At 38.9% G+C, this 16,569-nt stretch overlaps 1 protein-coding gene across 2 annotated transcripts in view; it reads left to right on the plus strand.

Moving 5' to 3' along the window:
- pstpip1 (proline-serine-threonine phosphatase interacting protein 1) overlaps window positions 1-16,569 on the plus strand; it is a 49,187-nt gene that overhangs the window by 15,693 nt on the left and 16,925 nt on the right. For both annotated transcript variants that reach the window (XM_018092383.2, XM_031899116.1), the window contains 2 exons: window positions 11,941-12,041; window positions 12,677-12,751. In XM_018092383.2, the coding sequence (XP_017947872.2) occupies window positions 11,989-12,041; window positions 12,677-12,751 (128 nt within the window). In that variant the 5' untranslated portion in view covers window positions 11,941-11,988. The remainder of the gene's footprint in view (window positions 1-11,940; window positions 12,042-12,676; window positions 12,752-16,569) is intronic.

Below are 16,569 nucleotides of genomic sequence, written 5' to 3' on the forward strand. Positions count from 1 at the left end.
GCCTAGGTTTGCAGGGCACCGTGTACAGTAAGTAAAGACTTCCTCAATATTCAAAGTAAGCCTATAGCAAACCTATAGTGTATCAGCACAGAAGTGGTGGTGATTTATTCTACTCACATCCTCTACAACTATGCTCATTATTTTCCATTCCCCCACCCTTTGGCTTCACACTAGAAGCTAGAGAATATTAAATTGTGCAATACTATGCAGGATGCTGCCTTTTTTCAGAGCAATTTGACTCAATTGCGACAAATTGGCAAATAAGGCTCAGTGTTGATAAGTGCAATGTTCTGCACTTCAGTAGAAATGCAAGTTATACACTAAATGAAAGAATGTTGGGAGCCTCTTTAATTAAGAAGGATTTGCATTTACTACAAACATCATACACACATCAGTCACCATAATTAGTGCAAATATAAGATATATACTGCCTTGCAACTGTATTCATACTATAGACCAGTTCTCTGATTTTGTCCTGTGACATTATTATTTCAAAGCACTGCAACTCAAAATCAGATTTTAAATATAAAATGTTTTGATGTAAAAAATAAAACAACATACATACAGTACTAAATTTGCACAGGAAGAACCATACACCAATGTTTTGGGAGTGACTTTAGTTCAGTCTTCAAGGCAGATTTGTTCCAGGTTCTTCAGGTAAGATGGATGATGCATTCTAAATAGGTCTCACAGATTCTTATTTCTACTTAGATTAAGGTTTTGACTGGGCCATTGTACAACCTTTGCCCTTTGGTTCTTGAGATACTCTTCTTTTATTTTGGGATTATGGAAACAGACTTAAACAGGTTCTCTTGCTCTATTTTCCTGTAATTTGTGAAAGGCAAACCTATGGCAAAACGGTACCACCAATACTTTTTCAAGGCACAATATGGGCTGGCATGGCCAATCTTAAAACTCTTAAAATCTATGCCTACACTATGATGCGATGCTAATTGTTTTATAACAGAATTTCCACTGCTTCCCTTCCCCCACATTATTTTTCATTTTAGCCCACTGCCTATCTTTTTACTAATTGTTTGAAAATGTTAATTTCACACATTTCCTTTATGTTTTTGAAGATATTCTTGCTGTTCTAAACTGTGGTAGCGGTGTTAGGATATTTTGAATGCAGCAAGGTGGCAGTTGTGTCAGCAGTCCCTGTGGCTGCCAGGGGACTCACTCATGTAGAGGGGCACTATGTTGGTCAATAAATCTGGGTAAGTTTCATGAAATAGTTGGGGTACATCAATGTACAAGGTACTAAAATAATCCCCGATGTATGCACTATTATATACCATTTCTGATAGTCAACAGCAACGCTGCTAAAATATTGGCATTTGGTGTTTTTGTGATTTAATATCACATTTTCTACAGATTAGCAAGAATGCCACTGAGATAGCACAAAAGTCTTACAAAAGTACATAAATAATATGCGGAGATTAAGAAAAAAATAAGGAGGTAAAATATTATAAATTTATTTAACATTGTTGTTTAGGAATGCTTTAATTCATTATTTTTTGTTTATGACAGATTTCCGAATCTAGCACAGAAAAAATCCTTTGTGAATATAAATGTCATATTTAGTTTTTGAGTCAGTTAACAAATACAGTTTTGCCAAATATTTAGAATAAAATTCTTGTAAAATATACTGGCATTCAGCCAAATCACAAACTGGATTCAGTATACAGGTATGGGACCCGTTATCCAGAATGCTCGGGACCAAGGTTATTCCAGATAAGGGGTCTTTCCGTAATTTGGATCTCCATACCTTAAGTCTACTAAAAAAACAATAAAACATTAATTAAACCCAATTAGGACTGTTTTACATCTAATAAGGATTATTTATATCTTAGTTGGGATCAATTACAAGGTTGTTTTATTATTACAGAGAAGAAGGAAATCAGTTTTAAAATTCTGAATTATTTGATTAAAATGGAGTCTATGGGAGATGGGCTTTCTGTCATTCGCAGCTTTCTGGATAACAGATTTCTGGATAAGGGATCCCATACCTATAATTCATGTTATTATTTTTAAATTTATATATTTAGAAAAAAAAACCCCATCAAATTCTCTAGTGCTGCTTCATAGCTGCAGACAAATGCATATCCACTGGATTACATTACCCAATCCACTTGTTTCCTGATGCTATGGTTGGGGTTGCTGGAGGTTTCAGTCAGTGTAGGGTTAACAAATAACTATTAACCTAAACTAGACCACTCCTCTGACCAACTCCAAAATGTATATATTGTGTCATCTGATGTTAGGAAGTTCTCAGTGATAAATTTCATCACATCCTGCCAGAATTGCTAAACTATTGGACAAAGCCGCATTATAGGTCACAATGAACCAGTGTGGTGTTTGTGGTAATTTATGATGTTCAAATATCCAAACTTGTAATGTTTCAGTGCTGTTATGTATACACTGATTATTTTATTTGTTTTACTAGCAGAAATTAAAGACTGAAGCAGTGAATCACGGATATTATTTTATCTTCTTAGTCAAACTTGCCAGTCTTATCTTTCTGCAATCACTGCAGTGGCATTTAGCAATTGTTTGCAATATGGTTTTAGCTCCGACATATCAGGATCTAGGATGCTAAAATAATCAAGCTTGGAAAGTTTCACTGGAGTTATGTTTTTTTTTATTTGTATTGCATGGTGTGTAGGGGAATTTACAGACTGAGGCAATACGTCAATATGTTTAACTCTGTAAACACTAGATATATTGGTAGTACAGGTATAGGACCCATTATCCAGAATGCTCGGGACCAAGGGTATTCCGGATAAGGGTTTTTTCTGTAATTTAGAACTCCATACCTTAAGTCTACTAAAAAATCAATAAAACATTAATTAAACCCAATAGGATTGTTTTCCATCCAATAAGGATTATTTATATCTTAGTTGGGATCAATTACAAGGTACTGTTTTATTTCTACAGAGAAAAGGGAAATCAGTTTTAAAATTCTAAATGATATGATTAAAATGGAGTCTATGGGAGACGGGCATTCCGTAATTCGGAGCTTTCTGGATAACGGGTTTCCGGATAAGGGATCCTATACCTGTATATTCATTAAAACTAGGTAATATCCTAGTATCTATAAAATATTATAAAGCAGTCACACCTATAGAAGTTCAGGCAACATCTTACTATCAACAATACTGTTGGTGATGTAAAGGAGTTGGTGGTAGTAAAAATTGTGAATGGGGACTGGGTTCAAATTTTGGTATGGCCTGACAGAGTGAAATAAGCTGCCAGTGCCAGCATTGGGATGACTATAACACATATGTGTCAAGGGGGCTGAAGAGTGGTGTATGTAATTTAAAAGTTGAGCCAAACCAAAACCTAGCTGTTTCAGTTTAAGAGTGTGCAGCAGTAATCTCTGTATTAGCTATCACCCCTTTACTTTGCCTGGGTTCACAGCAGCACAGGGACTCTGAAAGAGAAGCTTCTCTGTCTCTATCTTTGTCTTGCTGCCTGGGGAAGTATTAACAAACTGGCCCATATTACACCAAATCTGACTCCATGGGTCTCAGAGTAGGGATTTCTTCTTTCAGTCTCAGTGGAGAACACTCATGCTGAAATCTACAGTTTTTGACACCCATACACAGAGACTTATAAACGGGAAATATTTTCTATTCTACAAAATATTTTAATTGTACATTGTAAGGTTAACTTACTTCTGTATGTTAATTAACAATTTAGGTCAGTTAAAGAATAATGAATTTAGAAATGTAGAATATGTTAGCTACTTTGTGTTTGTACTGTAAACTGCCAAAATGAATTGCCCGAGATGTTTTTGTTCAGTAAAAGAGCACAGACCACTTGGTGGTGACAGGGTCACTGTCTGGATGAAGGAGACATTTATTCAAGTAACTGGTTCTTTAAGAACAAGCAGTGCAGTATCCAAGCTACATTTCATTTAATATGGTCAGAACCTTGCAATGGAACTTCAGTTTTCCAGACAGACAATGCTACAATACAGGCAAAACTGGCATCCCACATATATTTTATATGATTTGTAAATTGTAAGACAATATTCAAGTTCAATCAGCAGGTGGCACTAGCCCTTAAGGTTGGCCTGTAGGGGAACTCTCCTACAGGAGCCTATATAAGCAAGTGCAGGAGCCAGGGACTTCCTCTGGCCTGATAACGTCAAGAAAGGGTTGCCACATTTTTTCCCTGATAATACCAGCCTTCAGGTCGGGGGCAAGCAGTGATGTCACTTGGGGTGGAGTGATGATATAATGGGACTGGGAAATGGGTGGAGGGGCAGGGAAATGGCTGGTTGGATGAGGAAATAGGCAGGATGGACTGTGAAATGGGCAGGACAGAGGCAGGCCACTGCTTATAAGGAGTGATTGGCAGCAGAGATGGTCAGTAAAGGGGGGGGATTTATAGGTAGGGCTGTCACCCTTACAAATTTATTAAGTACAATACCGGCACCGGCCCTAGCTGGGATTTGGCGGCTAGGCTAGCCAAATATCAGTGGAGTGGCAACCTTGTATTAAGAAGGCAAGACAGATATCAGAGCTGGATTAGATGTGAGGCTGCAACCTGGTAAGATTAGGTGAATTAGGAGATCAGTACCAAGTTCACCTCAGTGGTGAAGGGTAGCTGTGCTAGTCAGTAAGGGCACTGATGAAGAGTTAGTGTTTGGGGTAGGGCCCTGGGTAATTGTGCACCAATTAGGTATTGAGTGTTCAATAGTAGGTTAGTGGGAACCTACAAGAGTTGTAGTGAGACAGCCCAGAAGAAGCTTGGCATTGTATACTGGACACGGCAGAGGCAGAGGAGGCCGTGCAGATTATGCACATGTGCAACATTACCCACTAAGCACCCACACACTACATCCCAGGCAAAGAGAACTCTTGGGTGGATATCATCAGACCATTCAGTTTTTATTATTAAATATGTCTGATTGTCTAATGAATGTGTTGTCACCGAAGAGTAATCTGTTTATGGTAACATAACACTGATTCCTATTTTTATATATATATATATTTTTTTTTTAATTTTCTTGAACAGCTTGTTTATGAGTGTTTTAGGGAGCCTCTTCCATTTGTGGTTTATTTAGCTGGGTCTGGGCCGCCGGGTTTTTTCCCAGTATAACTTGCATGTAACTTGACAAAGGTGTAACACTGGGGAGACTTGGTCAGGGCTGCCTCTGATTGGGCCTGCTGGGGCACCCGCAGCACTGTGGCAGTAAAGAGCCTGTGTAGTAAGGAAGGCACATTACGGACCCTGCCTGGTTTAAATTTTGCACTTGGGTCATACGACTCTCTGAGCAGCCCTATTCCTTAACAAGGTGTCCCTTGGCATTTTGTGCTGGGGATCACCTATTATGTTAACAATGAAGGAAATTAGGGAGATGGTAACAATCCAGCATGTCTCACTCCTAAATCTGTAGAACTCCCATTTAATGCAGTGAAACATCATGTCATCTGTTCAAGCAAATGTGACCTGCAATTCAAGGAAAGATTTGTTTGGCATATGGCATTAGTTTAAACATGTGTAGAATCATAGGAGAATAGCACATGCTCAGACAAAGAAAGATTTAGAATGAAATATAGGCGAGATTGTGTATTTACTTCTTTATTTTTAAATTGTCTTTGCTTAAAGTTTAATTGTCATGGTCGGTATCCCAAAACTCAGAACAGTTCCCAAGGGCCTGGTCTCGGCTCACGCTTCTGCCTATAACCGCCGCCTCACGTCGGGAGGAGCCCTTCGCTACTCGGATGCCGCCAGGTCTTATAGTGAGGAGCCCAGGGAAAGAGTTCTGAGCAGGCAAGGAACCAGAACCGTTCTATAGGGAGAATGGGCACAAGAAGACAAAGTCGGAGATCAGGCCGGGGTCAGCAACGTTTACAGAGAGTAAAGTACCAAATCAGAGTCCAAAAGGGAAGTCAGAGGTCAGGCCGGGGTCAACAACAATAAGGCAGCGCGGTACCAAACAGAATCCGGAAGAGTAGTCAAAATTCAGGCAAAGGTCGGTTCAGGCAGCAGTACAGGAAGGTCAAAGACAGGCAGAGGTCAAAACAGATCAGCAGAACAGGAATAACACACCCAGGAACTCACAGGAGGAAAACCTACGTTGGGCAACCATTATGCAGCAGAAACCGCTTAAATATTCAAATTTGGCGCCATAGTGACGTCACACGCAGCGCCGGATGATCGATGCAAGAGCGCATGCGCCGGACGCGCGTATGGCTCAGTGTTTAAAGGGCTGCGCGCCGAGCGCGTGCACCCCTAGGAAGAGTCGGCGGGCGTCCCCGCAACGGAGGAGGTGGCGGGCGTCCCCGCCACCCCACTAGACCACCAGGTACCCTTACATTAATACTCCCATGTAATTATAACATGTGCCAAAGGTAAGGGACACAGTGAGTGTGAATGTTTGTGTGTATGCTTACATCTTCATTGCATTTTGTATGTATTTATGCAACCAACATGGGTAAAGGTGATTTAAAGCACTTGCAACATAATAGTTTACCTGGATTTTATCAATGTGGAATGCTGGAAAAAGTCATCCCTGCAGCTACTCTGTGGCTAAATTTACTTGGCCTCACGTAGCACATCATACACTGTACATAACATACTGATGATTTTGCTGCAGACATTTGTTACAGTATTTTGCGTGCTGGTGACTGTGGTTACGAGGGATGTGGTATTGAGTCCATTTCATGTGAATTGCAAACTCTTTATGATCTTTTCATTCTTTCAGTCAGTGCTATAATATTTTGAATTTTGAAATCATTAAGGGACATAATTATTATAGTGTGTAAGCCAACATCGCTGGTGATGTTGCCCATAGTAAGGTCTTTGCTTTCATTTTTTTAATTGGGTGACCGTTCAAATCTTAATTGCTGAATGGCTGCTAAGGGCACCATCATCAGGGATGTTGGCTTACACACTATAATAAATATGACCCTAAATGATTTCAAAATGCAAAATATTATAGCACTGAGCATGTAGCAACCAATCAGCAGGCAGGATTTACTTAAAGGAGAAGGAAAGGCTAAGTCACTTGGGGGTGCCAAAATGTTAGGCACCCCCAAGTGACTTCAATCACTTACCTTTTACCCCGGGTTGGTGCCCTTGTTAGGAGAAACGACACCAGCCCGGGGTAGCTGCAGCGAGTGCCTCCTCTTCCTTTGTGTGCTTGCGCATGCGCAGTAGGGTGAAAAGCCGAACTTTAACAAAATAGTTGGCTTTTTCACTCTACTGTGCATGTGCCAGCCCAGGAATTCCGTAGACAGATGACATACCGAAGAGGAAATACTTGTTGCAGCTACCCTGGGCTGGTGCTGTTCTCTCCTAACAGGGGCACCAGCCCGGGGTACAAGGTAAGCGATTAAAGTCACTTGGGGGCCTAACATTTTGGCACCCCCAAGTGACTTAGCCTTTCCTTCTCCTTTAAAAGTGAAAACTGCACAGGTTATAATCATGGAAGTAAAATGTATCTAAAATGAATCTAACAGAATACTGGAGTAATATGAACAAAAATTAACTTTGTGAAAATTAATTTTCCTTTTGGTAAAGTTAATATACTAAACCCTTAAAAGTATCCTGCCAATGGGAAAGGCTAGTGGATTTTAATGGCTGCCAGGGTACAATGTACATAAATAAAATCTCTCACTGAAAAAATCATTATATTAAAAAAAAACCCACCTTTATAGAAGGCCTTCCAAAATGCACTATGGGCAAATACATATCACAATCTAACTTTTTAAAGAAGAATGTTATATTGTAATCAATTTTGTTTCCTTAATTCTGAAGAATCATTGTTTTCATGATAAGATCCATGGTTAGAACATGGTTTATATACCTTTTAGGATGAATTATTGCTTTAATATGTTATGGTCATTGGCATTGGTTGTTTACTTGTACATTGTTGTACATTGTTATGATTCAGTCATTTTAGGCTTCAGTATTTTAGTGTTTACCTATGAACAAAAGAAAAGGTTGAATGAGAACGTTACAGACTTCCAACATATTGCACCACTGGTCCCCCCGCCCTGCACCCATGTTAGTGAAATAGCTCTTCCATATGTTTATAGTGGTGAGGTATGCATTTTGGGTGAGTAAAAAAATGACTGGAGCAGTATATTTAGCCATGTGTTTAATTTAGGGTGACCAAATCATTAAAAATTCAGGGACACTTCTAATAAATACATGTTGCAGGGCTTATTGCATTTTAATAAAACTGCAAACAATCAGTCCCTGAATTTTCAAGTGATCTGCTCATCCTAATTTAGTTCACAAAGACAGTTATACAGAACACTGTAAAGTCCATACCAACACAAAGGTACTGGTTTGGAGGAACGGGGTTTGAATAAAAGTTCAGGGAACACAACTTTTTCCCACTATGCTATTGTTTCATTTAGATATAGCCCTGAAAACAGGCATGGAAAAATATATTAAGTGTCTATATTATAATTCAACACTTAAAACTATTATTTTTAGGCAGTATTTTTCCCATCTCTACAGAATTGTGTGGTTTCCTTTGTACAGCCCAGTCAAGCTTAGTCAGTTACACACATTCTAACCAGTTTACTTAACTGTTAAACCACAACATGAGAAGTGGGGCCAGTTAACCACTCCTGGCTGTATTTGTATGTGTCAAAGCAGAAATAACATGGGGGTACTGAAGAAAAAAGTGAAAGGTCTGATGTCTAAAAGGACTGAGTTTAAGTTAAAACCAAGGGCATCTTGTCTTTGTAGTACATATATAGGATCTATTAAACAAAATGCTCGGGACCTGGGGGTTTTCTAGATAAGGGATCTTTTCATAATTTGGATCACCGTACTTTAAGTCTGCTAAAAATCATTTAAACATTACATAAACCCAATAGGATTGTTTTGCCTCCAATAAGGATTAATTATATCTTATTTGGGAGATTGCCTTTCCATATTTCCAAGATTTTTGTAATTATAAAAGCAACAGTATAGCAGTGTGTAAAATAGGTTTTAATTTCTAACTATAGAAAGAAGTGGAGCTACAGTATGCTATGCAATAATGTGTGAATGTTGAAAAGCCATTCTACTGTTCACAAATGAAGTGCTACTTTAATCGGCTTATTCATTTTTGAATTTGTGAATTCGAGTTTGTTTTTTTAAATCGATTAAACTTTTTATTTATTAAAGTGGTAAACTTGTGTGAATAAAAAAAAATAGAATACTCAAATTTTCGAGTTTCAAACTCAAAACAAACTCGAATAAAACTCGGAAACTCTAAGTGAGCATATGGCTTGACTGTGCCTAGCACAACTCCTGTTTTACATTCAAGTTTTCTGGGTTTGCACTTAATAAATACTAAACATTTGAGGTTTTTACACCATAACATGAATTCGAGTTTTTAAAGCGCAAAAAAACTTTAATCGAGAAAAAAAAATCAAAGTCGACCATTGATAAATCACCCACTAAGTGTAAAAAAAACACTGGCACTTAAAGCATATGTGATTTGATGTTCCCTCATGTGACTACACTATAATGCTGCATCTAAATAGAACTTAATGCCCCTTTATCTCATGTCAGAGCAGTAAAATTGGTTGAGGTTTGTCAGTTCACCTGTTCAGGGTTTGTCTATTTATTAAACATTAAAACATACAGGCAAGTTAAATGGTTCCTGGTCAAATTTACTATAGCATGTGTGAATTACTGAAATATGTTTATTGCATGAAATTTTTTAAAGCTTGATAAATAGGTGATTCCAACATTGACAGAAGAGGGCATAAGTAAGATATTTTACTACTTTGCCACTTGCTAAGCAGGGCTCACAGTCTTTTGTTTTGATGAAAATGTCAAGATTTCCATCAGTGCTGAGTTTTAAATTCCACAATCTGTATGCTTCAAGATTTTCCTGTTCTTACAGTGCCATTATTAGTCAGACTAACATGAGGATGAGTGTTATTTTGTACAATACCACATTTCTACCTAGCAAATCACAGACCTGGAGAGTTTTTCTGTACAAAGATATATAGACAAATTCAGAACAGAAGGTCTGTGGCACAACCTTATGTTACTGGGTCCCACAGAGAAGTCATTTTCATTTTTCCCAACATTATTTAAGTACTCACCAGTCAGGTCCCTTCCATTCCCCCTACACTCATGGGGCCCCTACCAATGGCACCCCCATTGTTGTATCCCTGAAAAAAATGGCAAAGATATAGCTAGCAACTTCAGACACTGTTGGAACACATACGGTAATTCTCTTCGCCATATTTTAATCTGAGAAAAACACATATCACCATATTTAAAAATACGCACCAACTTATAAATAGTTAATTAACTCCACCCGTGGAACCTCACATAGAAATCACAAGAAACCTGGAAAAATATTAGACAGTGCAAGAGACAAGTCTTATTTATTACATTTAAGTACTGACAGCAATTTTGTATTTATCTACATTTTGAACTAAGGGGGTCTTCACCACATTGTGGACCTCTAAAAGAGGAATCCAACGGAAAAAACTCTGCTTTATATACACGCACTACTCACAGCATCTTATATATGACCTCTCCACAGTCTACTTAAAGCTCTTTCCCCGCAAAGTAGAGCTTTGCTACATAAGTCATATGAATTGTAACCCTATCATTGGCTATTACTTACACACAGTGATCCATTCCTTAACTGTAAATTACATGTTAACACAACCTGAACTGCCACATTGATATTTGCAAAAAGTTACCTTTTATTCTAATACTAAGGTTCTAAATATAGTGCATGGCTCCTATTTTGAGATTGTGTATTTGGGGTTTACCACCATTTAATGTGTGAGATCTAGTATAGGTCCAGCAAACTTTGCTGTGCCCTGTTACTATGCATGTAATTTATGAACATGTTAGTGTTGGCTGTTGGACAGAAAAGGGAGGGACAGGTGAAGGCACCTGTGAAATATCCTAATATGTCTTACCTAGGTTTGCCACCCTGCCAGTATTTCGCCAGTCTAGCCCTTAAAGTGATACTGACACAAAAAAACTAATTTTCAAAATATTAATGTGCATTAAAAGTTACCTATAGGTCACGCTGATCGTTATTCACTAATAGGGCTGCTTTTGTAAGTAATTGTTACTTGAAGTTCCTACACCTGACTGGTTTGCCAACTTGACTGTCCCTTCTCAACCTGTCAGTTATAGCTTCTAATGCTCACGGCTTCCTGCTGCACAAATATGGCCGCCCCCTCATAGAGGAACATGGGGGATCAGATGGGTAATGTAAAAGCATTGGGCAAATACTTTTATGACAAAATTATAAATGTCAAGGTCAAAGAATATCATGCAAAGACAATGTTATAATAAATGTAAAAAAGAGTCTAATTCCAGGTGTCAGTGTCTCTTTAAAATACCATCCAGGGCTGGGGGCCAGTATTACAAATTTACCGACAATATACTTGCTGGTAAATTTGTAATCTCTAGTTGTTCATCCTCCAGCCTGCCCCTGATCCTCTCCAATTTTGCCCCAATTATGGGATATTTAGAACAAGCCCAAGAACTAGCCTGATCATTTCTTATCATGCCCAGACACACCCTTACATTTATGGTAAGCCCTACAACTCTTCTAACCTTGCTATTGGGACTGCCCCTTCTCCAAAAATAGTCACGATTTTTCACCCCCCTCGGAAAATAAGGCACCCCCCGAAAAAAAGACACCCACCTAGGGCTGGGCGATAAATCTCACCCAAACGATGGAATAAATGTGTACTGTATTCTTCTTCATGGAAAAATAAGACATCCCCTGAAAATAAGACCTAGTGCATATTTTGGAGCTTAAAAAAAATATAAGACAGTGTCTTATTTTCGGGGAAACACGGTAGGGAACAGTCAAGTGACAGTTGCCAATGGAACCTACGCATTGATGGTGTAAAAACTTGTTGTTGAATTTATGTCTAGTTTCTTTCTGACCTGATTAAGATTAGGCAGCTTTACATTTCTGTCTGAATTTAGTGCACCGACCTCACACTGAATACAGGATATGAAATCATTCTACAACGAATGCTTGATGGAAGGAAGATGTGCAAAGATGTGGAGGATCTTCTGAAGCAAAGGTAATGCATTAAATTAATATAAAAATAACATCTTGTTTATTGCTATTTTGCCTTTTGGATAAAACCAAGTTAGGATGTGATATGTAAGCAAAGGGAAACATATATATCATAACCATAAATCATAGGGCAGTGACACCAAATAGGTGGCCCAAAGTCAGAGTGACAGAGGCCCACCAGGAAGCCTTTGTTTGTTGGCTACAATGATTTTTTATGACATGTTGATACTGCGTTTAAATATTTTTTGGTGTAATTTAATTCAAACACAAATAAATTAATCTGTGTAATGCAGAGCAAAATAATGTCCAAGGTTATTGTAATTTTAAATAGTCATGGTTTTATCTATTTATTACACTGCTGGTTTTCAAATCCCTTGTGGACCTAAAATACTAAAATAAATACAAAAGGTGTTGTTCACCACCTAAAGCAAGTGACTTTGGCTGCATTTAATTCTTTCTTCCCACTTCCTAAACTGTTTTGACTGCTGGGCTTCGGATCTATCCATCTATGTGTCAGATGCTTAAAATAAATTAGGCCTCTGTGTTTTTTTCCGTTTAGTAAATTAAAGCAATATATCCCTTTATGTAAATGAGAGCCTCTATGTGATTTTTTTATGTCTTTTTCTTCTACTTAAATAGAGCACAAGCAGAAGAGAAGTATGGGAAAGAATTAGTTCAAATTGCAAAGAAAGCGGGAGGGCAAACTGAGATCAAGTAAGAGCAATCTTAAAAATACTTTTTCAATGCATTTTCCTTGCCCTTTGCCGATTGCGGGTAAAAAGACTTTTATTAAAATTACATGCATAAAAATGCACTCTTTGCACTTCTGTATAGGTGCATTTGGCACCACTCAGTCCTTCCTGCCTTTTGTTGAAAATGAGGGGCTGCTGCACCTATTGAAGCAGGGGACCCTGGAGCTACCACCACATCCTGACCAAGAGGTGGCTCCTTTGTGCCCTGCCTCAATAGGCGCCACACAAATGCGCCTAAAGAATTTGGCACAGACATCACTTACATACCTGACACCTTAAATTACATCAGACACACCTCCATGCAATTGCATATGGTTTCTGGAGAAATGTGCGTGGTTGCATTGATTTTGCCAACTGGACACTCATTGTTTACTAAGTCTGCATATATAAATGAGCCCTAAATTGTTTATGGTTTGGCTATTGGGAATGTTGTTTCAGTGGACTTCATGGAGGTTTTATCTCTGTATGTTAAGTGGTTTGGCAGGTCCAGTGCAAATGTTAAATTATATTGATAAATAAAGCTCTCTGTATAGCTGTATTGCTGCACATCAGTTTATAAAGGGCTAGACTTGAATGCAATGATGCTGACTTGAGTTAACCAGTTAAAAGTTTTCTTATTTGCAGCAGTGTTGTCACAGGCTTTTATATAAAAAAGAAATAAAGAAACTGTATTATAAGGATTTAGGGAATATCACCCTTCAGAAGGCAGCCAGTACACAAACAGGAAACTTGCTTACTGGTATACAGATACATAAAAAAGAATACATAAAAAATCTTCAGTAGATATATAAATATCCTATTTCCCATTCCTGTTTCGAACAGGCTATTAAAAACCACAGATTAAATTTCCCTTTGCAAACGAAATGAAGCTTTCTGCCTATACTCATCTGGGTTTTAAAGTAAACTAAAACTTAAACAAGTCAAAAACTCCAGTCACATGTCTGTATCATAACTCCAATAGAAGAATATCAGTTGTCTAAGCTTACTGCGGTAGAAATGTACACCATGGCACCCAAACTGACTTACTCTGGAATACTTATAGCACCCAGTGGCACAGATTCAGATAACTCACAATGGACTAATTTGCAATGAAACACACGTTTTTATGTGCAAGTCTGCAAAAAAGAATATCTGCAAGCCCCTAAAAGCCAGTATTTTGCCCCTTAATTCCTGCAGCCTTATTGAACTCCAAGCAATCAATACACTAAGATCTATAGGACTTTGCACTCTGTTAGCCTTTTTTTCCTTAGGGGCTGATTTACTAAGACACGAATTCCGACCGAATTGGAAAAATTCCGATTGGAAAACGAACATTTTGCGACTTTTTCGTATTTTTTGCGATTTTTTTCGGCGCCTTTACGACTTTTCGGAAATTATCGCGACTTTTTCGTTACCAATACGATTTGCGCGAAAAAACGCGAGTTTTTCGTAGCCATTCCGAAAGTTGCGATTTTTTCGTAGCGTTAAAACTTGCTCGAAAAGTTGCGCTTTTTTCGTAGCGTTAAAACTTAAAAGGCGCGACGTTTTGCGCAAGTTTTAACACTACGAAAAAAATCGCAAAAAATCGTATTGGTAACGAAAAAGTCGCAATAATTTTCCGAAAAAATCGCAAAATACCGAACATTACGAAAAAAACGCAATCGGACGCATTCGGCCCGTTCGTGAGTAAGTAAATGGGCCCCTTAGTGTCACTTCAATGCAGTTATGCAATTTCTCACTATTCTTCTATTACAATCTTGTTTTTAAAGGGGTGGTTCACCTTTATTACATTTTTACATAAATAAGGAGATATAGTTGTAATTTGGTTTCATCCAAAAAATTGATCATTTTCAAAATATCTACCTGTAAAGGTAGTGCTGCATAGATCCTTAGGTCTCTCCTCTCTACCTAAGGGCAGGGGTACACAGGGAGATTAGTCACGCCGCGAAGTCGGCGAAGTTGCCTTAGGGCTCTGGCACACGGGGAGATTAGTCGCCCGCGGCAAAACTGCCTGTTCACAGGCGACTAATCTCCCCGCGGCGGGGCGATTTCAGGAAATCGCGAAAAAGACTCGCGAGTCTTTTTCGGCGATGTGCGCGAAATCGCGCCGCCGCGTCTGCCATCCCGCCGGCGACTTTCATGTTTGCCGGTGGGATGGCAGGGGTAGGCAACTCGGGGAGATTAGTCGCCCGCGAACAGGGAGTTTTGCCGCCGGCGACTAATCTCCCCGTGTGCCAGAGCCCTTAAGAGGAAACATCGGGCGACTTAGGCAACTCGCGGCGCTGCGTATACCATCCCACCGGCGATGTTACGGCGCGACTAATCTCCTCATGAGTTACGCCCTAAGCCAGCAGGATCGCCGACACCCTGGCTGACAAAGGTTCTGTCTACGTCATTCTGACATCCCGAGCAGCCTGGAGGAAGCGCTGGCATTGATCTACTGCACATGCCCCCTTTATTTGCATATCCATGATCTAATTGGCTGCCGCAATTCAGCCAATCAGATCAGTAAAGGGGCATGCACAGTAACAATGTGAGTCCCCTGGCCGGCAGAGTGAAGATACTTTATGCAGCACTACCAGTGCAGGTAGATATATTAAAAACTATTTTTTTAATGAGACAAAATTGCAAGTATCATGTAAATGGCTTTAAATAAATGTCTTTATTATAATAAAGGCACCACCCCTTTAAGTAAGGGTGGTAATCTTCTAGATTTTAAAGCCCTATTATTAATAGTAATATTTTGTTACATATGAGTACATCCCATTTGTACAGTCCCTAACTACATTCTAGTTGAATATGTTATGTATAAAATAATATGTCTAAACTGTAGAAGTTTTTAAAGTAAGGTTTGGGCTATTACTGTCTTGGTCACTTGATTTGTAGCTGTTTCCCTTGAGTACATATAATGGGTGCCTAATAATGAATACCGTTTTAAGCAGTTACAGGAAGTAGAGATGTTAACACCCCCTCAACTGCACTAAAGGCTGCACTTCGCATTTTGTGGTTGGCAGCTCAGAAGAGATGAAATAAAACCTGCACTCTCATTAATTATCAGAATTATCTCTATGATCTGGGTTCAATACTCAATAATTACTTCAATAATTCTCCACAAAGAAGACATAAAGTGTGCCTGTACTTTACTCCAATAACGATGTCTCATGTATAGAGCTATTAAAGTCTTTGTTTAGATCTGTCTCTTATATGGTGTTGTAAATATATGAGATAAGAATATGTAGCTTGTTTGGAAGATCCGGTAAATGCAGGACTGTTCCAACACTCATTAAGGTTTATCAACAAAGCAAGTGCAAAATACAAAAATCGCACACAGTTCAACTATGTTTTTACCTACAGTGCTACAATTTCCCAGAAGTATAGTGTAATTGCAGGCACCCATAAAGCAGTGTGTGTGCTAAAAAATTTTAAGTGATTTACTAATTTGGACCCTAATTTTGCATCTTCATTTGTAAGTAGTACACACGTTATGTTTATGTTGATTTGAGTGTGAAAGGTATCAGTTCCAACATGTGTAGGCACAGCATGCACCATCTACCACCCAGCCCCTGTCACTGCTGCAAACCTTAGCTGCCACCATAGCCACACACCACTGGGCGCTTTCACCTCCCCAACCACAGCCTGGGGGCAGGGTCTACTGGGATTTCTCCCCTTGTCCTTTTAGGCCAGTCTGACCCTGTCCCTTTATTTTGCGCACTACAGGTATCAGACCCCTTATCCGGAAACCCATTATACAGAAAGTTATGAATTATGGAAAGGTCATCTCCTATAGATGCAATTGTAATC

The sequence above is a fragment of the Xenopus tropicalis genome, chromosome 3 (assembly GCF_000004195.4).
Source record: "Xenopus tropicalis strain Nigerian chromosome 3, UCB_Xtro_10.0, whole genome shotgun sequence".
Classification (NCBI taxonomy): domain Eukaryota; kingdom Metazoa; phylum Chordata; class Amphibia; order Anura; family Pipidae; genus Xenopus; species Xenopus tropicalis.